This window comes from Lepidochelys kempii, chromosome 1 (assembly GCF_965140285.1).
Source record: "Lepidochelys kempii isolate rLepKem1 chromosome 1, rLepKem1.hap1, whole genome shotgun sequence".
Taxonomy (NCBI): domain Eukaryota; kingdom Metazoa; phylum Chordata; order Testudines; family Cheloniidae; genus Lepidochelys; species Lepidochelys kempii.
This window is the reverse complement of record NC_136380.1, coordinates 277,897,187-277,918,764: the sequence shown is the minus strand read 5'-3', so window position 1 is coordinate 277,918,764 and position 21,578 is coordinate 277,897,187. Positions and strand designations below refer to the sequence as shown.

Here is a 21,578-nt window from a genome sequence, read left to right as displayed (position 1 = left end):
TCCCCCCCCCCCGCCCTTGCAGTCGCCTGCCGGGGAAGGGGAGTTGTCATGCACCCCCCTTCCCACCTCTGGTGCAGCAGCTGCCTCAGCCTGCCCCCCCCCCCATCCCCCCAGCACTGCTTCCTTGTAGCTAGTCGCAGTGGGGAGCTGCAGGGGGCAGCTGACTGCTGCCCAGGGCAGGCAGGGATGCTCCGGGGGAGGCATGCACGGTGGCAGGAGGGGCTGGGGGATGCTCTGGGGGAGGCGTGCGGGGGCGGCAGGCGGGGCTGGGGGAGAGACCTGGCCCTGAACGTTGGTGGAGCCAGGCCCCCCAGGGCCCTGAATTTGCTGGAGCCCAGGTACACGGGCCCATACAACTCACCACCCCTGAATGTGAATACTGAGGAATGCTTCCCATTAAAATTAAGGCTTAATACAGAGTGTCATTTTGGTTCATTGACTACCACACAGGTATGGAATAAGAGATAACACCACTTAGTAATTTTACATACCTTAATGTTTAGCATATTTTCCCTTTTAAGACAGAGGGGTTGTCTGAGCCTAGTCCTGCGAGCCAGGGACTCCTGATTGCTAATCTTCATTTTGTCACTGCCTCCCTTTATGGCCTTGGGTGAGTCAGTTAACTTCTCAGTTTCCAATTCTCCTCCTCTAAAATTACAAAAATATTTACCTATATTATTGTTGTTATATGCAATATCTCATGGTGGAGTTGAGACTTAATTCAGTATTATATAAAAACAGTACTTAATGGTTAAGTATTGTTAATAATGTACAGTGGTCAGTCTTACACTATGCCTTAGATAAACAGAAAAGTCTACCTCATCATTAATAGAGATATTTATTCTTTGTATTATGGTAGTGCCTGGAGACCCCAATCAGGATTGAAGCCCTGTTGAGCTAAATGCTCTATAAACATGGCCCCTTGCACCAGAGTGCTTACAATAGAAACAAACAAATGGAGTGACATACAAAAGGTAAAAAGAAAAGGAGTACTTGTGGCACCTTAGAGACTAACCAATTTATTTGAGCATGAGCTTTCGTGAGTTATACGGGAGGTTAGACTAGACTATCATAATAGTCTCTTCTGGCCTTAGAATGTATGAATTAATAACAGCCATGCATGGCTACATGAATCTTCACTCTTCTAATAATATGAATTGTATAGGAAATTACTGAGGTAAATGTATCTATTTATCTAAGGCAAATTTGGCAAGTTTGAAAGAGCAGATTCTATAAAGAATACTTAAATTAGAGTTCTTGAAATCAATTGAAAAGTCTTTGCCTATCCATCAACCACAGAGGGCAGAACTGCTTTAAAAAGAGAGAGCTCAGCCCAGTAAGTCTGAACCATCAAATTATGTGAAGGTTAAATAAAATTGCTACCTTCAGAAAATAGTTCAGGGCTCTATAAGCGGACATGGCCACTGCCATGAATAGTTGACGGGTATGGAGGGGATGTGACCACTAGCAAGTTATTTGTGGGAGAGCTGTAGGCACCGAATGTAGCTGAGCATCCTACACATAGCCCAGCCTCAGTAAAACAGTCTGGATATGTTAATTATGTTGGAAAGCGAAAGGGAATTGGCTTGCTCTTCACTTCAAAAAGCTAAATTTATTCCCCAATGTTAGTGTTCTCTTCTGAGTTCTCATACTATCGTTACTTTTGAAACCTAAGTCACTGTTGGATCTCTGTTTCTCTTTCAAAAGGACACTAGAAAGCCCAATATTCATCCTTTATGAATTTATAAGGCTGGGAAAGAGCATATATATTTTTCCTCTGGGTAAGGACCAATTTCACTTCCAATCAGTGAATCGTAAAGAGGAAGAAAAAATGTTTCATTAATCACCACATATCGTTAAATGCTTAGATTTCTTTGCATGTCCTCATAAAGAAAAAAGATTGCTTTGTGAGCCGCTGCCACTTATCTGTGGAATATGAGAGTCATTCAGAGGTAGCTGTAGCCTTTTTGGTGGTGCTACTTCCCCTTGAATTCCAACCCTAAACACCTCTTGAATGCAATCACCCCAATACGGAGGCAGGTTGATGGTTTTCGGAAGGGGTAGAAAGATGTTTCTTTGTAAACCCCCAATTTAACAGATCCAAAATGGGTGCTTAAAGTTAGGTACTTAGATCCATATTTAAGTATCCTATATAGCTGCCCCCCCCCAGGTGATGAATTATTAGTAGTGGAAGGAAAAATAAGACCATTCTGATTTGTTCTTCATCTGAATATATTTAAACAAGTATGTTAAAGTTAGTCATTTCAAGAGTGTCCTTTATGGTACCTTTTTCTATTACCTATGAGAAAGCTTTTCTTTACTTACTGATACTCAGTATGCAATGAATGTCTGCATTTTTCCATTCTGGACTTCAAGTGGGACTCATTCTCATGTACACAAAGGCCCCTTTCTACTGCTCTGATGGTGCAAATGGTTTGTAAAATGGATATAACAGTAATTTACACCCACTGCCAGAGGGTGTAAAGGGAGATTAGCACAAATGATAGTCAGGCCCCATGTCTTTAAGGGTATGTCTACACTTACAGAATTTTTGCACTGTAAGTTTCATCGGTGATAGGGAACCAGTGAAAGTAAAGCGCTGGTTCGTATTCCTCAGGCGTCAGAGAGTGTTTACACTACCAGCACTTCCATCGCCAATGAGAGCAGTGCTGTACGGCAGCTGTCACACAGTGCAGCTCTCTCGATAGGTCTTGTAGGAAGGGTGGGGTGAGTGGAAGGCATTCGGGGTTCCTGCTCAGTGACTCGTGCTGCCCTGCCCTGCCCTGCCCTGCCCTGGTTTCTTCTGTGGCATTTTTTTTAAACCCTCCTGCTGTCTGGCTGCTTTCCCCACCATGTCTACAAACAAAGGGAAAGGGAGCTTCAAACTTCCTGGGGCTTACAAGGGGAGGGGCGGATGTCAGTGCGTCAGACCAGCAGAGATGCTGGCCAGAGCGGTCGCTTTTGGAACTGTGGGATATCCTCCGGAGGCCAAAGGGTGTTTACACTGCTAGAATGTGTCTTCACTTTCACAGCAGCATAGAAAGAACAGCGGTAATAGCTGTATGCCTCTCGGGAAGGTGGTTTTCTTTCTGCTGTAAAAATTCTGAGTTTCACTGCAAAAAGTCATTAACAAATGTAGATGCTCCTGCAGTTTTAGCGCAAAAAAGGGACTTTTTGCACTTTAAATGGTAAGTGTAGAAATACCCTAGGTCAGATCATTTATGACATTTTCCTTTGGCAGAGTTCTTCTTTCCTTTTTAGTTGAAACACTGGACATCTGTTGACCGAAACCAACCAAGTTATCTCACAGGATACATCTTTTTCTAATGTGAAATGATGAACAAACCTCTATATATCAGCTATTTTCTAGTAGTACCTACTGCATAGTTAAAAGGTTTGCCTTTTAAAATAAATATTGGCTTGGGAGCGATTGTCTATATATAACATGGGAATACCACTAAAACAAATCAGATCTTCTTAAGACAATCAGATGTTTAAATTGTCCTCACTGTACCCCAGAGGACAGGGACAAGGCCATTGTCCTCACAGTACTCAGAATACACAGTGTTCAGTACTGAGAGTCTGTGTCTTTCACGATGGGGATTTAATTGAAAAAAGGACCATGCAGAAGAACTGAACAGATTTTTGTGTACGCCAGTTGTTCAGGAGGTTTTTCCTTTGTTGATACCCAATGGAAACCCTCTTAACAATGTGAGGCTACACATATGAATATATACACTATTGTGTGATTAAGGCTACAGTGAGGAGGCCTTAACACACAGTAGTGTATATATTCATATGATTAGTTCCGTTAAAACCAGTGGGACTATTTAAGTGAGTGAGTACTCTCTAGGATGAGTAAAGGCTCCACAGTCTGAGCTGAAATGAGCAAAGTGGTGAGGCCTAAAAGTAATTCCATTTTGTAAGACCTTCACGGCCTACACTCAGTTTGATTGGGCTGATAGAACTGCCTTGCAGAAACACCAGAAAGTCAACTTTTTTTTCCAGCCTAACGTGATACAACAAGAGAAGTGGGAGTATTAGGCACTCAGGGTGAACACAGTGAGAAATGTCTGTGAATGAATGGAAAAACGATACATCTGAATTACAAACCTTGGAGACAAGGCTAAATCAGTCTTTCAGAATTCTTCACTTGCTTCAGCAACCATGCTGACACAGCAGTGGATGGCTCTCTGCTGCATATATTCCTCCATTCCTCTGGTTCATCATTCCCAAAGTTGTCTTCTAGATCAGCAATGAAGGGCTGAACAAACAATATAAATGGCCGAATTAGTGGGGAAAAAATAAGTTATGGATGCTGGGAGGATGATGAGTCACCTGTATTAAAGTGGATTTGAGCATTAGTGGATGTTTGCTTGTATGAAAAATCAGTGTATAACATGAAAAAGTTATGAGTGTACAGCAACTATTCATTTATCACATTAAGTAGTAAGAAACAGAATGTTTTTGTTGGCAAGTAACCGACATGTGCTGGTGAGTAATTGATGTTATGGATACTTTTACAATACATTTTGACAAATATTATTTGCATTTGGAATTCTGTGGAAAACAGAAATACCTAGGACAAACAAAAATGTTCTGTGTTACATTTGTGAAGTAGATTTTGTGAAAAATATTAAACCCCCAAAGTAATCACCTTTAGCACTTATGTATCCATTTTCATATTCAAAGTGCTTTACAAACATTATCTAATTAATCTTCAGAACACCTTTATGAGGTATCATTGGTAAGGGTGATGTAAAATTATTTTAAATGTGGGACAGTAATTACTCTCTTTTCCACATTGACTCAGTTCAAGACTTTATACATTTCTGTTGAGAACCTTTTTTGACCTTTCTGTTCATACAAGTGGTTTTCTCTCTGGAACTAAATAATTAACTAATAAACTGTGAGTGCTTAAAATCAGGGCTTGAAAAATCCATTCTCCTTTATCAAGTAGTAAGGTATCCTTGAAAGGAAAGGGCCATCAGCTTCTGAAGAAGCTAACCTTTCATTTAAAAGAAGAAAAAAAAAATCTTACCTGTATGGCTATGAATATAACCTTCGAAATGTGAACAGTGTAACTAGTGCAGTGTTCTCTCCTTTCTGCAAAGAGAACTCCTCCTTGGGTCCCAGCACCTATGTGACACCACTTTGAACTCCATGGACCTTGAGGATAGTCACCTTCCCTTGTGGTTTTTCCTACAGGGTGGGAGTCTCCATCTTAAGACACACTGACCTAGGCTATGTCTACACAGCACAGCACCTGTGACAGCATGTAGGCTATCTGTAGCTACATGCTGCAGTGAAAAGATAGTTGTGTTGACCCTATGGTGTTTAGCCACACACTGCAGTGAAAGGCTTTGGCAGGGGTCAGGGGAGGCAGCTCTTCCTGTGATGGGGAAAGGCTCTGGCGGCTCCCTGGTGCAGGAATCTTTTCCTGCAGTGGGGAAAAGCTCTGGCAGCAGAGAACCATTGGAGCCTTTCCCCGCTGCCTTCCCCCAGGACACGACACACTTAAAAAGAGCAGTATAGACAAGGAAGCACTGCTTGGGAGAGTAGAGAGCCATGCAGAGTACATACCTGAGTGTATACCCATAGGGTTCAGGCATATCTTTACTCTGCCCACCTAAGCAGTGCTACACTGTTACATTGCTATTTATACCCATGCTGTGGAGGCATGTAGTGTACACCCCACCACCCCGAAAGGAGTGTGCAGTGTAGATATGCCTCGAGTGTAGTTGTTTGTGCTCAGAACTTTAACAAGCTACAACAGAGGGAAAACTCCCCAGAAACTTGTGAGCTTTTACTACTGCTTTTCATAATGCACACTACCCCAACCCCATCTGAGCGAGGGGGATGCTCATCCAACAGCTGTTAGGGCTGCATAGGTATCTAGGCAGATAACAGCAGAGGTGCAGGCACTGCTGTGATTCATCTCGCTGAAATAAAGGACTAAGCTATAACTAGATTAGCTTTTTTGGACCTCATGTTACAGTACTATCTGTGCCTGTCACTGATATTGCTTTAACCTTCTCTCATCTATTTCAAAAAGATTGCTCATCTCCACCCCATCATAGGTCATAATTATAATTTATATATATTTGGGTATATAATCAGTACATATTTCACTGTATGTATTTCAGTAATATCTAGAGGCCTCATTCTGCTGGGCAGTGTACAAACACATAGCAAGAACCAACCCCTAACCAAAACAGCTAATCAAAATAGCAAAAAACAAAGGATGTGAAGAGAAACAAGAGGTACAGACAGTTCAAGTGACTTACTCAAGGTCACATAACAGATTAGTAGCAAAACTGGGAATACCAGTCTAGTGCCTTATCTGTAAACCGATTTTAACTGAAAAAATCCTAGGTTTTATAAAAAGTAGTAATAGTTTTTTCTGATTTTTTCACCCTACTTTTGTATCATTCAAATATATAAAAAATAACTTGTTTTATTAGGAAAATACAATACATTGCATGAGAGATATATTACGAGAATACATTAGTTGTGTGTATATGCAAAGCTGCCTGTTGAAGTAAGGCTATGTATTAGTCTAGAGGATACACACAGTAAACAAAACAGGCATTCACACAAGCTCTGAAATGTACTGATGGATATCATGCCCACCACATACACATTTCACGCTGTTAGCCGATAACAGTTGAAAGATTTGACACACTAAAATGGGAAGAAAACAAAAATCTATATCAGAATATGTGTCAGAACACAAGGAAGTATTAGAAGTCTAAAAAAAAAAACAGGCGAAAAGAATGATGATGAATGTATGTGCTGCAAAGGTGTGGCTCAATTATTAAATGTAAATATTTATAGGCAAATAGTTCTAAGTCTACAACAGTAAACTGTTTATTCAAATGAAAAGTTTTATTTGGGAATTAGATGTATTGTTAAACTCAAAGGTGGCACTGTGTTTTGAGTTCTGCTTTAGTTCTGCAGCAAACCACGTTAAATTTCATTCATCAAAGCATTAATCTATTGAATATTTTCCACCCCGTCCTTCCATCCACCAAAATAAACCCTGATATTTACCCACAAACATTAATAGTTTTTTTCACTGATTTTCATTTGTTTTTATTGTAGTAATAAACTGATAAATTCCCAGGAAAAATAAAATAAAAACTGAAAATGAAGGGCCCTACTTATGTTAAACTGCACTCACATTACAAGAGTGTATGTTCACTCTATTGTGGAATAATTGAAATGTACAGCTGAGAAAAAAGTGAAGCTTTCTGCACTGGCTACAGACTGGTATACCTTTATTGATGCCTACTGTACTGTCAGCTTTATTCTACTAACTTAAATTTCATTATAGCCTTCAAAATAAGTTTCTGCTGGTATTCTAATGGACTATATAAGGTGAAGTATATTTTTCCAACCTCTCAATAGACAATTTCAGAGAGGTAGTAAAGTGGACATTTTGGTTCATTTTAAATGTCATGAAATATTCAGTCAAGAAAAATATTGAGGATGAATGGAAAAATATAATATAACCAAAACTTCTTGTAACTTTTCATATTTGCTGCTGCCTGCTTCAGGGAGGGGGAAATCGTACCATTGTACCTTACTTGTCACGTTTTTCATTGTGGTGATACTGCCACAGGCTGTAAAGTGCTAGTGTAACACTGACAGGCCTCGATTGTTGGTGGGCAGGATCAAATCGGGGACCTGTGGAGCTTAGTGCATGAGCTAAAAGCCAATCTGCTGTTAGTTAAGGCTGCAGAGCAGACTCAGTCTCTCTCTCTAAATGGTCTTGGTGCCACTAGATGGGACAGAACACCACACCCAGGCGGTGTGTAGGTTACATACTTCCTCTAGACGAGAAAGTGTGTCCTGAGCTTCAGAGACTTCCCAGTTGAAATCCTGGACGAGCCCCCACTTTTAATGCCGACAGACCCCATTTGTCAGCGGGCAGCATTGAACCAGGGACCACCTGAGCTTAGTGCATGAGCCTCTACAGTATGAGCTAAAAGCCAACTGGCTCTCAGCGAAGGCTATAGAGCAGACTCATTTTAGTGGTCTAGGTGCCACTAGATGGGACAGAACACCACACCCACATGGTGTGTGGGTTATACTAGCATGTACATTTATAATTTATATCTTATTTATTACTACTGTACAACTATAATTTGCAGTGTGAAAAGGTGTTAAGAATACATGGTAAAAAAGTGACATACACTGGAATTTTAGACTGACATGCTCTAGTAATTCAGTGCACATAAGTCAATAGCAAAGGAGAATTTTTTTTTTTTAGTTTTTTTGTATTTTATGCTGTAAAATTTTCTAAATGAATTTAGTACTCATCTAAGATGCAGGGTTGACATCCCTATAAACTGTACTTTTAGAACAGACATACCATGGGCAGGGCCAGTGTGAGCTTCCCCCTGCTATCTTGCCAATATGTCCCAACACTAACCTGGATTGGTCAGCCAGCAGTCATGCACTATGTTGATCACTGATGTCTCTGTGTTGAAACAAACAACTGTTTGTTTCTAACAGTTATGATAGAAAGCTTTTTAAACTGTTGACTCCATTCTACTAAGAACTGGATGGAGACCACTCATTTCAGAAAAGCTACTGACTAAACCAGTGAATGGTGCCAACTCTTGGTCACTACCAGCTGGGGTGAGATTTGAACCCAAGAGAATCTCCCATTTCCCAATTCATCCCAAAGCATCTAATTAACAAACCAGTATGCAAACCATACCAAGCAATAATGCTATCACCTCTGGAGCTAGACAGGTTGACTGTTTAATAGTTCTTAGCAGCAATACTTTAGGACAGGAAGAAGAGCACATACAGTTGAAACTACAGGGTGAATTTTGTTCAGTTTCCATGCACCAGGATTAAAAGGTGCCATGCTTTCTTACAAAACCTGCCATGAGGTTTCTAAAATTCTCAAGTGCCTAGGGCATGAGAAAAAATACAGTATATCTAAAAGATAATACCTGCAGCTACAATGTTCTTCTATACCATTTTTCTGCATCAGTTCAGATTTGACTTGAAAGAGTGCCACCTACTGAATCAACATTAGCATAGATTCTTTTGGTTTAGTTGCATCCTTTAAGATGTGAAATGATAGATTTTGTATCATGTTGCAAATATACCCTTTTTGCTTTTATTCTCTTACATAACAGGTTCAGAATACAGTAAAACTACGAACTTTGGAACTCCTAAAATGTAAAAGTCCACTCTGGTAGAGAAAGTACACCTTGGCCAACCTTAGATAATTTATTAGTGCATGTTGTGCAGAGTAATTTAATCTCCAAAATGTATATATCTCAAATTTACTAAGGGCTAGTTTACAGTTCAGTCTTGGAAAGAAAAGCAAATGTAAAATCTATTTTGACAGCATTGTAAAAACCTGAAACAGAGGTATCTGTACAGGAAATAGTTTAATGCAATTATTTTTTCTTTTCAACAATCGCCTATGCCATGTAACCACTAGCAACAGAGATAACAGCTTCTTGAAGTTTTTTTTTTTTTTAAATCATTCAAGTGGGATTATATACCACAAGGGCAGTACACCTCATATGAATACAGCTGGTTGGGAATTTTTCAACAAAACTGTCTTTGGAAAATGCTGGTTCATCAAAAGTGAAACTCTTTTGTGTAAATTTGCCAGTGTTTATCAAACTTTTGCAAAAGAAGACTCCCCACCACAATGACTGTTCTGAGGTGAGTTTTATTTGGCCCACAAAGTACAATATGCTGTCATCTCTGAAATTTCTTATAAAAATGCAAAGTCCACAATGGCATTGTATTTACTTCATTTCTTAAAGACTGGTAAGGAGAGCTGGTGGTATGGAAGGATCATAGAGAATAAAAGCGGGAGAGAATGTAACCCCAAACAGTAACTATTAATTTTACAAATTAAAAGCAAGTCAAAAAGGTACAAAACTGGAACATCTGTTTAGAAATGTTCTTGTGCCAATGTAATTTTTTCCCCATGAAGCAGACTTCTTGGTTTGATGGACTGCTGAGAGGATGAGCTATTACAAACTTCTACTGCTGTTCTTTAATTAGTTTGGTTACTTTTGGAGTAGTTTATCAGTGTCATCCAAGCAGGAATCTAGGTCACGTTTTTGTCATCTTCATCAATTTCTGCACTGAAACATATTTTATGAATGACTCCTGTATCCATAAGGTCAGAATAACACAGAATAAAATATTAGTAAATTATGCGCATGTGCATATAGTTGATTGCTTTTAATGTTAAGTTTCTCAGTGCTAGATATTATCAGTGTACAAATATTTTTGTATCCCTTCTGATTATCAAAATGTAGAATATGGTCTGTGGTTTAATGCATTCTGAAAAGCAGTATTTTCTCAGCTGTATTACTTGCCAGCAAGTTCAAGAAGTATGGGCTGGATGAATGGACTAAAAGGTTGATAGAAAGATGGCTAGATCGTCGGGCTCAACGGGTAGTGATCAATGGCTCCATGTCTAGTTGGCAGCTGGTATCAAGTGTAGTACCCCAAGGGTTGGTCCTGGGGCCAGTTTTGTTCAATATCTTCATTAACGATCTGGAGGATGGCGTGGATTGCACCCTCAGCAAGTTTTCAGATGACACTAAACTGGGAGGAGAGGTAGATACACTGGAGGGTAGGGATAGGAGACAGAGGGACCTAGACAAAATAGAGGATTGGGCCAAAAGAAATCTGATGAGGTTCAACAAGGATAAGTGCAGAGTCCTGCACTTAGGACGGAAAATTCCCGTGCACTGCTACAGGCTAGGGACCAAGCGGCTAGGTAGCAGTTCTGCAGAACAGGACCTAGGGGTTACAGTGGACGAGAAGCTGGATATGAATCAACAATGTGCCCTTGTTGCCAAGAAGGCTAATGGCATTTTGGGCTGTATAAGTAGGAGCATTGCCAGCAGATCGAGGGACATGATCATTCCCCTCTATTTGGCATTTGTGAGGCTTCATCTGGAGTATTGTGTCCAGTTTTGGGCCCCACACTACAAGAAGGATGTGGAAAAATTGGAGTCCAGCGGAGGGCAACAAAAATGATTAGTGGGCTGGAGCACGATTTATGAGGAGAGGCTCAGGGAACTGGGATTATTTAGTCCGCAGAAGAGAAGAATGAGGGGGGATTTGATAGCTGCTTCAACTACCTGAAAGGGGGTTCCAAAGAGGATGTTTGGAACCCCCCTAGGCTGTTCTCAGTGGTACCACATAACAGAACAAGAAGTAGGTTGGATATGAGGAAAAACTTTTTCACTAGGCGGGTTGTGAAGCACTGGAATGGGTTACTTAGGGGGGCGGTGGAATCTTCTTCCTGAGAGGTTTTTAAGATCAGGCTTGACAAAGCCCTGGCTGGGGTGATTTAGTTGGGGATTGGTCCTGCTTTGAGCAGGGGGTTGGACTAGATGACCTCCTAGGTCCCTTCTAAAACTTTATGATTACCACAAGCACAACACCAAAGTTCTTCATTTTTACATCCTAAGTTTTGGTTTTTTTTCCCCCTCCTCCTTTCTGTAGAAGTAGTTTGATGACAGATTCTGATTTGTGCCAAGAAGCTATAAATTCTAAAAAGATTTCAGGAACAAATAGTCAACCTTACCTTTATCTCAGCTATTCTAATGCAGGTTTACTTGCGAATGAATCCTCATTTCTGACGGTTGGTTAACTCCTTTGTCATGAATATTTTCTAAGAATCTTTTTTAATAAGAGAACTGAACCTGGATCAGCTGGTCTAAATTTATTAGTTTGTAGAGTGCTTTTCTCTGAAATTTTAATTTTCTTCCTTGGTTATTCTCATTTTGCTGGAGTAATAATGCAAATGTAACCGGCAATACAGAAGAAGGAAAAAAGGTTTGTTCATAGGAATATATTTAACTTGCATTTGAATTATGCAAGCAAGAAAGAAATGAAAATCAAAATCCAATTCTGCGATTTATTTTGTAAAATATGCTTCTTGAATTCTGGCTTAGTTACAGCTAAAACAAATTTTGCCATCATATAGTCTTTCCAGAGAAAACCAGAGTAATTGACATGTATAGGCCTTTCTCAGAATAATTAGCCCTTTATCCTTGAGTTTGAAGGGACTTCTACTCAAATGCAGAATTACACATGTTCCTAAATTTTCAGGATTAGTTCTTAACTTGGTATGTATTTTCATCTTTTCAAAATGAAATTTCCTATGTTTGTTTTTCAGTCTGAGAGCAATTTTAAAAAATAAAAGAGAAAATTTGACCAAAATCATACCTCCAGTTTAATGTATGAAGAGAACTGAAAAATCCTTTTGGTGTTTTTAAAGGCACAGTTGTAGCATATGAGCTATTTGGGGTCAAAACTATGCAAGTTTGTTATGAACTTTGTTGCTAGGTTACACATATGTCATTTTGTCTATTTAAAATCTGTTTTGATTTGGCTAAATTATATGCATTTTTAAAAATTGTATTCCCTTTGGGGGCACTGTTTTTTTAAACGCTTTTTATACAACCTGGCAATGGTTTATTGGCTCAGAATGCATGCAGATGTAAGTTGAATGGAAATTCTTGTTCAAAATATTATTTCTGAAACTTCTTTTGGCGTTGTGTGTCAATGTGTGTTGAACATGATCTGAAAATATCTGTATGCAGTGAAGCAGAACTTTAAATATTCTGTGTGAAGATGTCTATGATACATGACTGTAACTGCCCCTTTTATGTGCATGCATTATGAAATAGTCTTTAGTAGCATCTTAGCATCTTGTAGAAAAAATAGCATATTACCTGTTTCAGTGCAGGGCTCCAGTGAGGGGTTGGTCCACAGTGAATGGAGAAGGGGACCATACACTAAAGAATTAGTTTAAAAAAGTAAATATTTAAAGAGTTTCCTCATTCTCTGCACACCATTCAGTCCCTGCACTGAACAAGGAAAGGCTCCTATGGCAAAATGTCATTTTGTAATTAAAGACTGAATTATAACATATACACACTTCAGCACTTCCTGAATTTTGAGTGTTTTACAGTGCAATGCTAATTTTCTTTTATTATTTTGCATGGAAAAAATTATAAATGTTACTAGAATAAAGTTCATTTACCAATTTAAAACTTCAGAGTCATTAATCCAATTGCCTTCATGTTTAATATGATGACTCTTCCTCTTTGAATTCTAGCCATGTGCAAAGTTTGAAGTTGAATGCCAAAAAGATGTTCAGAGCCACAGAGAAATATGTGTGTAATCACATGTATGTGTATAATTAATTAACTTTTGTTTCTCAACCTTGCATACTCAAATAGTTTAACTGATTTTCTTACAACTTCGCAAAAACAATTGTGCTGACACAAAGCATAAAAAGTTGGGTGAATACAAATGTGGTTTAGCATGTAAATACCCTAACAATTGTCAGCGGGTTATATTAGTTACCTGAATGTTATGCTTTGCTATACCTCCGTTGCATTTGCAGTTCCCTAGACATACAGGGAGTGAAAATTTCTAAGGGAATTGTTGTCACTCTTTTCCATATCATGGCCTCTCTTCCATCTAGTCTAAGGGTTTGTCTACACTACCCACCAGATCGGCGGGCAGCGATCGATCCAGCGGGGGTCGATTTATCGCATCTAGTATAGACACGATAAATCGACCTCTAAGTGCTCTCCTGTCGACTCCAGTACTCCACCAGAATGAGAAGCGCAAGCGGAGTTGACGGGAAAGCATCAGCTGTTAACTTACCACTATGAAGACATGGTGGTAAGTAGATGGAAGTACATCAACTTCAGCTACCCTATTCATGTAACTGGAGTTGCGTATCTTAGATCGACCCGGCGCGCTAGTGTAGACTAGCCCTAAACCTCCTTCCCTGACCATTTGCTAACATAGGACGTGTCGGTCCTGACTGATACCTGTTCACAACCCTCTGGGAGTCTGACTTCCAGGAATAAGGACCCATGTCCTAAGGCATCATCTCTGTTACTTAAATGTACAGGATGAGCCACCAGATCATGTTCAACTAGTTCTGTATGTAAAATGCAGTAAACATTTATAGGAGAAAATACCATATTCAGTATTTCATTGCAAAAGTAAAATAAAAATGGGGCCTCGAATCCCCATTTGTGTTGCTTGTGAGATTCACTTTTCCTCGGTCCCACCGTTGCCCCACTCCATCATGTTATTTTAACTTGATGATAGCATGTAATGATAGTTCTTCAGCAGCAAATAATGAAAAAGACAAAGTGTGCTAAGTATAAAAATAAAACAATTGTCAAGCAGAGACCCAGATTTTGACCTATGTTAAAAACCTGGGGATTCTAAATCTGTATGCTTTAATATGCATATTGGCTTGCTTAAAAAGCAATAAATTGCTCTCTGCTCCTGTTCAAGTAGTACAATGGGGCACACTCAGAGGAACTGTTTAATGCCTGTGCAATATTGGGCTCCTGTTTCCCCTTAAGCAGAGTTAATGTTGGTTTCAGTATTAGCCAATTTTAAAGCCCTCATACAAAGAAGCTTTAACAGTGGAACATACATACATTTGTTAGATGAATTAGTGCCCTCTGTATAGGGACAGTTGTTGGGATGGTTTGGCAGAAGATCATTCTGTTTGACAGGATGTTGTTTGCCTCATAATCTAATGGTAAGTTAGTCTATTACTCTGCTATGGGAGAATTAGGGGAGGAAAATCTAGATACCATTTATGTAGGACCTACAACTTCTGCAATGCAGAGCCAAGCATCAGAGACAGTATATTAACAAGTCTTGTTCTCTGTGTTCTGCTGACATCTGTAATGTTGGTATATAGTAAAGCAATAAACCAGTCAGAGCCACAAATGGCTTATACTTCTATAATGTTTATCCAGTGTAAAAAGACATGTCCTGTAGGGAACAAAATTGTACTATCAGGCTTCTGAAATATATACATAGAGTAAAAACCAAAACTTAAGGGAGAATAGGGGGAATATTTTAGCACATACGTTTTGTTAGAGGCTGATGGTGCATTTGCAGCTTTAGCAGTTCTAGTTACTTAGGAGATAAATAAGATTTGTTGTGTTAATGCTCTTTAAATGAAATTCTAAGCTAAAACGAAATAACACATGAAGGCGAGAGTCTCCCTTCTCATAGAAATACCCATTTTTGTTTTGGCACCTGTATAAAAAGCTATATCTGTGCAATTGGGGAGACAGCAATTGTGGTTTTGTTTTCATGGATGCTTTCAGATTTTCTTCCTTCAGTGGTTCACAGCAGTGATGTTATGCACACTGCTGCTAAGTTTAATCTGCTGAGAGGAAAATGCTGTGTTTGCTGCTGTTCTCATCTTTGGCTGGGTACTTTTGCAGCAGACCTCAACAGCTTGACATCAATGTACTTTATTTAAAAAAAAGTATCTGCAATAATTACTAGTGTCTTTATTTATGCTACATGAAAACTGTATTGCAATATTGGCTATGGAAGATGCCTACAGTACCAGAATTAGCTGTACTGCTTAGGTTTCAGAGGTGCTAAGTAAAATATTGTTGGGGGGGAAGGGGGCACACTTCCAGATGACTGTCTACAGAGCCTCAAATACAATTTACTTCAAAATATTTTATGATGGGATATAAAAGCCCATTGTATAGTGTAAAATTTTGTGAGGTAAAGAACCACATGTTCCTCTCAACTAGAAAATACTTTTTACCAATTTGCGTAGTGTGTTTGAATCATATTGCATGCCTCTGATCTTGTTAGTTGCCTAATCTTCACTTCAATTGCTGTGTCATTTATCAGCTTTCATATTCTAGGGAGTTCTGTGTTTGTTTGGGGAGATTTTTTGTGGCTTTAGAGTAGATTGGTATACAACAAGCTTCAACCATGAAGGCCCCCGGCCATACACATAAACTGGGAGGGTTATTATTTAAGATGATTTCATATAAAATGTCCCTTGCCCTTTAGTAGAGCAAGCCCTTTTAGTAAAAATTTGTGATACAATTTATTTTTAAACATAGTCTTTCTTCAAATGTAACAATTATACCGAATTTATGAAGATCGTTGCTATTGAACTTAAGTCTCCCAGTAAGATGAAATGATAGAGTAACAGAAAAAAATTCTTACACACACGCACACACACAAAGATTCTCTGTGGGTTTTCTCTCGCTATGGAACTTTCTGATGTTCAAATACTATGGTACGTATAATTCAATTGTAACTGTTTCTGAATACTGCTTTCTCCTCTTGGCAGCATGGGGTAACCTTGGAAATGTTCTCAAGAGCCAGAGCAAGATTTCTGAAGCTGAAAGCGCCTATAGAAATGCCTTGTACTACCGCAGCAACATGGCTGATATGCTTTATAATTTGTAAGTATGCATGGCTTTTCCTGGGTTGGTTCATCCATGAAACCTGCTGTGAGTGGTGCTATTGATTTAGTTGTTGGAAATGGAGATGATGTTAGCTGTTGCTTTTTTGTAATCCTTTTAATTAATCATGTTCCTTAAACTATGGGTGGAGAGGGCCACTTTTTGTTTTCATCCGTATTATCAGATATTCATGTGTTGCTGCTCTGGTTTGAAGGGAGCAAGTATAGAAACTGTGGACCCATGTAGTCTAAACACGTGGATCTGGTCTGAAGATAAATATACAAATCTGTGTGCTCACTGGAAATCCACTGAGCAAAGTTCTGATATTCAAGTCAGTAATGCCAGCATCATATCCACATTTCTAATCTCCACTAAAATATAAACATATTGATCCACACTTGTGGGGTCTTTTGTTTGTTTGGGTTTTCTTTTCTTTTGTTTTTTTTTAAATATTGCTATGAGGTCAAGATCTGGACATTGTCTAGTATAAACCAGCTATATCGGGTCAGACTCTGAGGAGTCTGCCATGGCAAAGTAGCTTCGTATTTTTTTTGTCCCTAAATGACTGATATGGATAGCAGCACATACATGCAGAAAGGTCCCTTACTCCAATTTGTATGTGTTGCTATGTGTGTGGGAGAATAAATAAAATGAAAAGCAAAATGACAGCAATATGGCAGAGAGGTTATTTCTGACTCATTAATCCTTTTAGATAATAAACAGCCTCACCATAGTACTAGCTTATTAGGTAGCATCTTGAGCAACTGAAATGTGATCATACTGTGTAATGTGACACTGAAAATATGGCTGTGTAGGGGTTCAATGTATCTCGTACTTGCAGCTCAAATTTGGTTAGTACCCAAGGATACTTTTTTCTTTAAAAATTGCCAACGCATCCTGCTATCTCAAAGTCAAGCTGAATATTGTCTTGTGAGTCATCACCTACAATATTGAAGGTCAGCTATTCAGCTTCACTGTGTGTGAGGTAGATCAGAATCTAGCTAATGCCATTGACTACATAGCATGAACAGGACTAAAAAAAAAAACAGTAATAACTTGTTTAAATCAGAAAAGTAGGTAGGTGAGAACAAGAATACACAGACGCAGATCTGAATAAGGAGGTCCTTTTTGTACATAAGCTTTGTTCTGACTATAACTGTACTTTAAAAAATAACATTTACAAAGCTCAGTAATCTCATTCCCACAAAATTCTAGTCCATTGGTTCACTAAAAGTAAACTTGACAATTGCCAGGATAAATACAATGGAAACTTAGCTCCACTTTTTCAAAATAGGTTAGTTAGGTCCTTGTATTGCTATAATTTATGTACCAAAATTAAGCATGATTTTCTTCTAACTGGCTGTAATGTAATGTGGGTGGAGTAAACGTTGCACAAGAGTTCTCAAAGGGTCATTTTCAGATGCTTCTATCTTTGTCTAGTATATGCCTTTTTGGCTGAAGCTTAGCACATTTGTTCTCAGCAAAAACAAGATTTTTTTTTTTGATACAGGGAAAGAGTTTGAAACCTGAGCAAACATAGTTCACCCATTTTTAAGGAGAAGCAAATGGAAGAAAAAAGACCAATTTCTTATCACTTTTTAAGAAATACCTCCTGCGTTTGAGCAGGAGAAATTTGGCAAGGATGATAGTCCCGAAGTTGCAGACGTACCTTTTGGTGGTTGGGTGAAAATTGGTTTTGCTTTGATTGAATTATGATTTTTACACCCATATTTGTGCATGTGTGCTCTCCTTCTGATTCAATTGACACTCTTCCAGCATAACACTGGTAGTGAACTACATGCATATGTGAGTTGAATAGAGATTTCCAGTAAGTAGATAGTTTCTTGGTATTCCATTGGGTTGACGTGTGTGTAAGAAAGTGAACTGAAATTTCAGTTTGAATATGTAGGACTGTGCAAGTAGAAGAAGGAAGTGCTCATCTGGAGCGCAGCCTTCTTTCGTACAGTGCCTATATGTGCATGTGCCAGGCCAATAAGTGAAGATTCTACTGCTGTTTAGCATATAGTTACACACGAGGGAATCCCATTTTGTCTTTATTTTTTTCAAAAAACAAAACAAATAAACCTATGCAATTCCAAATAAAAATAACTTTTCATTAAAGTTAAGATTGCAGAGGGAATCATTAAAGTGGAATATAAAGCATGAATATTGCTGGACAATGTTAATTCTCTCCCCTTTTATGTGTGTGTTATGGTAATCTTTGGTTACATAGTCTCATAATCTAATTTGTTGGACATCCACTTCATTCATCCATGAATGAGGCACGATTTCACAAACTGAACAATGAGGTTAAGCATAAATACTGAACAGCAGCCTCATTCCCTGAGTACATTCTGGTCATGAAATTAGGCAGGAGCTTTATAGGGGAAATACTCTGTAGTCCCGTAATTGAAGGCTTTTGAGTACTTCCCTTTACAGTCATAGGGTATGTCTACACTACGGAATTAGGTCAAATTTATAGAAGTCTTTTTTTAGAAATCGGTTTTATATATTCGAGTGTGTGTCCCCCCACAGAAAATGCTCTAAGTGCATTAAGTGCATTAACTCGGCGGAGTGCTTCCACAGTACCGAGGCAAGTGTCGACTTCCGGAGTGTTGCACTGTGGGTACCTATCCCACAATTCCCGCAGTCTCCGCTGCCTATTGGAATTCTGGGTTGAGATCCCAATGCCTGATGGGGCTAAAACATTGTCGTGGGTGGTTCTGGGTACATATCGTTAGGCCCCCGTTCCCTCCCTCCCTCCGTGAAAGCAAGGGCAGACAATCGTTTTGCGCCTTTTTTCCTGAGTTACCTGTGCAGACGCCATACCACGGCAAGCATGGAGCCCGCTCAGGTAACCGTCACCCTATGTCTCCTGGGTGCTGGCAGACGCGGTACGGCATTGCTACACAGTAGCAGCAACCCATTGCCTTCTGGCAGCAGACGGTGCAATACGACTGGTAGCCGTCATCGTCATGTCCGAGGTGCTCCTGGCCACGTCAGCCAGGAGCGCCTGGGCAGACATGGGCGCAGGGACTAAATTTGGAGTGACCTGACCAGGTCATTCTCTTTAGTCCTGCAGTCAGTCCTATTGAACCGTCTTATGGTGAGCGGGCAGGCGATACGGACTGCTAGCAGTCGTACTGTACCATCTTCTGCTGGGCAGGCAAGAGATGAGGATGGATAGCAGTCGAATTGCACCATCTTCTGCCGGGCAGCCATGAGATGAGGATGGCATGCAGTCCTTCTGCACCGTCTGCTGCCAGCCAAAGATGTAAAAGATAGATGGAGTGGATCAAAACAAGAAATAGACCAGATTTGTTTTGTACTGATTTGCTTCCCCACCTCTTCTGTCTAGGGGACTCATCCCTCTAGGTCACACTGCAGTTACTCACAGAGAAGGTGCAGCGAGGTAAATCTAGTCATGTATCAATCAGAGGCCAGACTAACCTCCTTGTTCCAATAAGAACAATAACTTAGGTGCACCATTTCTTATTGGAACCCTCCGTGAAGTCCTGCCTGAAATACTCCTTGATGTAAAGCCACCCCCTTTGTTGATTTTATCTCCCTGAAGCCAACCCTGTAAGCCGTGTTGTCAGTGCCCCTCCCTGCGTCAGAGCAACTGCAGACAATCGTTCTGCGCCTTTTTTCTGTGCGGACGCCATACCAAGGCAAGCATGGAGGCCGCTCAGCTCACTTTGGCAATTAGGAGCACATTAAACACCACACGCATTATCCAGCAGTCTATGCAGCACCAGAACCTGGCAGAGCGATACCGGGCGAGGAGGCGACGTCAGCGCATTCACGTGAGTGATCAGGACATGGACACAGATTTCTCTGAAAGCATGGGCCCTGCCAATGCATGCATCCTGGTGCTAATGGGGCAGGTTCATGCTGTGGAACGCCGATTCTGGGCTCGGGAAACAAGCACAGACTGGTGGGACCGCATAGTGTTGCAGGTCTGGGACGATTCCCAGTGGCTGCGAAACTTTCGCATGCGTAAGGGCACTTTCATGGAACTTTGTGACTTGTTTTCCCCTGCCCTGAAGCGCATGAATACCAAGATGAGAGCAGCCCTCACAGTTGAGACGCGAGTGGCGATAGCCCTGTGGAAGCTTGCAATGCCAGACAGCTATGGGTCAGTTGGGAATTAATTTGGAGTGGGCAAATCTACTGTTGGGGCTGCTATGATGCAAGTAGCCCACGCAATCAAAGATCTGCTGATATCAAGGGTAGTGACCCTGGGAAATGTGCAGGTCATAGTGGATGGCTTTGCTGCAATGGGATTCCCGAACTGTGATGGGGCCATAGACGGAACCCATATCCCTGTCTTGGCACTGCAGCACCAAGCCGGCGAGTACATAAACCGCAAGGGGTACTTTTCAATAGTGCTGCAAGCTCTGGTGGATCACAAGGGATGTTTCACCAAAATCAACGTGGGATGGCCGGGAAAGGTACATGACGCTCGCATCTTCAGGAACTCTGGTCTGTTTCAAAAGCTGCAGGAAGGGACTTTGTTCCCAGACCAGAAAATAACTGTTGGGGATGTTGAAATTCCTATAGTTATCCTTGGGGACCCAGCCTACCCCTTAATGCCATGGCTCATGAAGCCGTACACAGGCAGCCTGGATAGTAGTCAGGAGCTGTTCAACTACAGGCTGAGCAAGTGCAGAATGGTGGTAGAATGTGCATTTGGATGTTTAAAGGCGCGCTGGCGCAGTTTACTGACTCGCTTAGACCTCAGCGAAACCAATATTCCCACTGTTATTACTGTTTGCTGTGTGCTCCACAGTATCTGTGAGAGTAAGGGGGAGACGTTTATGGCGGGGTGGGAGGTTTAGGCAAATCGCCTGGCTGCTGGTTACACACAGCCGGACACCAGGGCGGTTAGAAGAGCACAGGAGGGCGCGGTACGCATCAGAGAAGCTTTGAAAACCAGTTTCATGACTGGCCAGGCTACGGCGTGAAAGTTCTTTGTTTCTCCTTGATGAAACCCCCCGCCCCTTGGTTCACTCTACTTCCCTGCAAGCTAACCACCTTCCCCTCCTCCCTTCGATCACCGCTTCCAGAGGCAATAAAATCATTGTTGCTTCACATTCATGCATTCTTTATTCATTCATCACACAAATAGGGGGACGACTACCAAGGTAGCCCAGGAGGAGTGGTGGAGGAGGGAAGGAAAATGCCACACAGCACTTTAAAAGTTTACAACTTTAAAATTTATTGAATGCCAGCCTTCTTTTTTTGGGGTAATCCTCTGTGGCAGAGTGGCTGGTTGGCCGGTGCCCCCCCGCACCG

General features: G+C 40.6%; 1 protein-coding gene across 5 annotated transcripts in view; it reads left to right on the top strand.

Annotated features, from left to right (window-relative positions):
* Window positions 1–21,578, top strand: part of TMTC2 (transmembrane O-mannosyltransferase targeting cadherins 2) — a 379,113-nt gene that overhangs the window by 225,840 nt on the left and 131,695 nt on the right. For all 5 annotated transcript variants that reach the window (XR_012156727.2, XM_073327618.2, XM_073327617.2 and 2 more), the window contains exon 4: window positions 16,166–16,280. Coding sequence is in view for 4 of the 5 variants with exons in the window: in XM_073327618.2 (XP_073183719.1) it covers window positions 16,166–16,280 (115 nt within the window). In the remaining variant the exon portion in view is untranslated. The remainder of the gene's footprint in view (window positions 1–16,165; window positions 16,281–21,578) is intronic.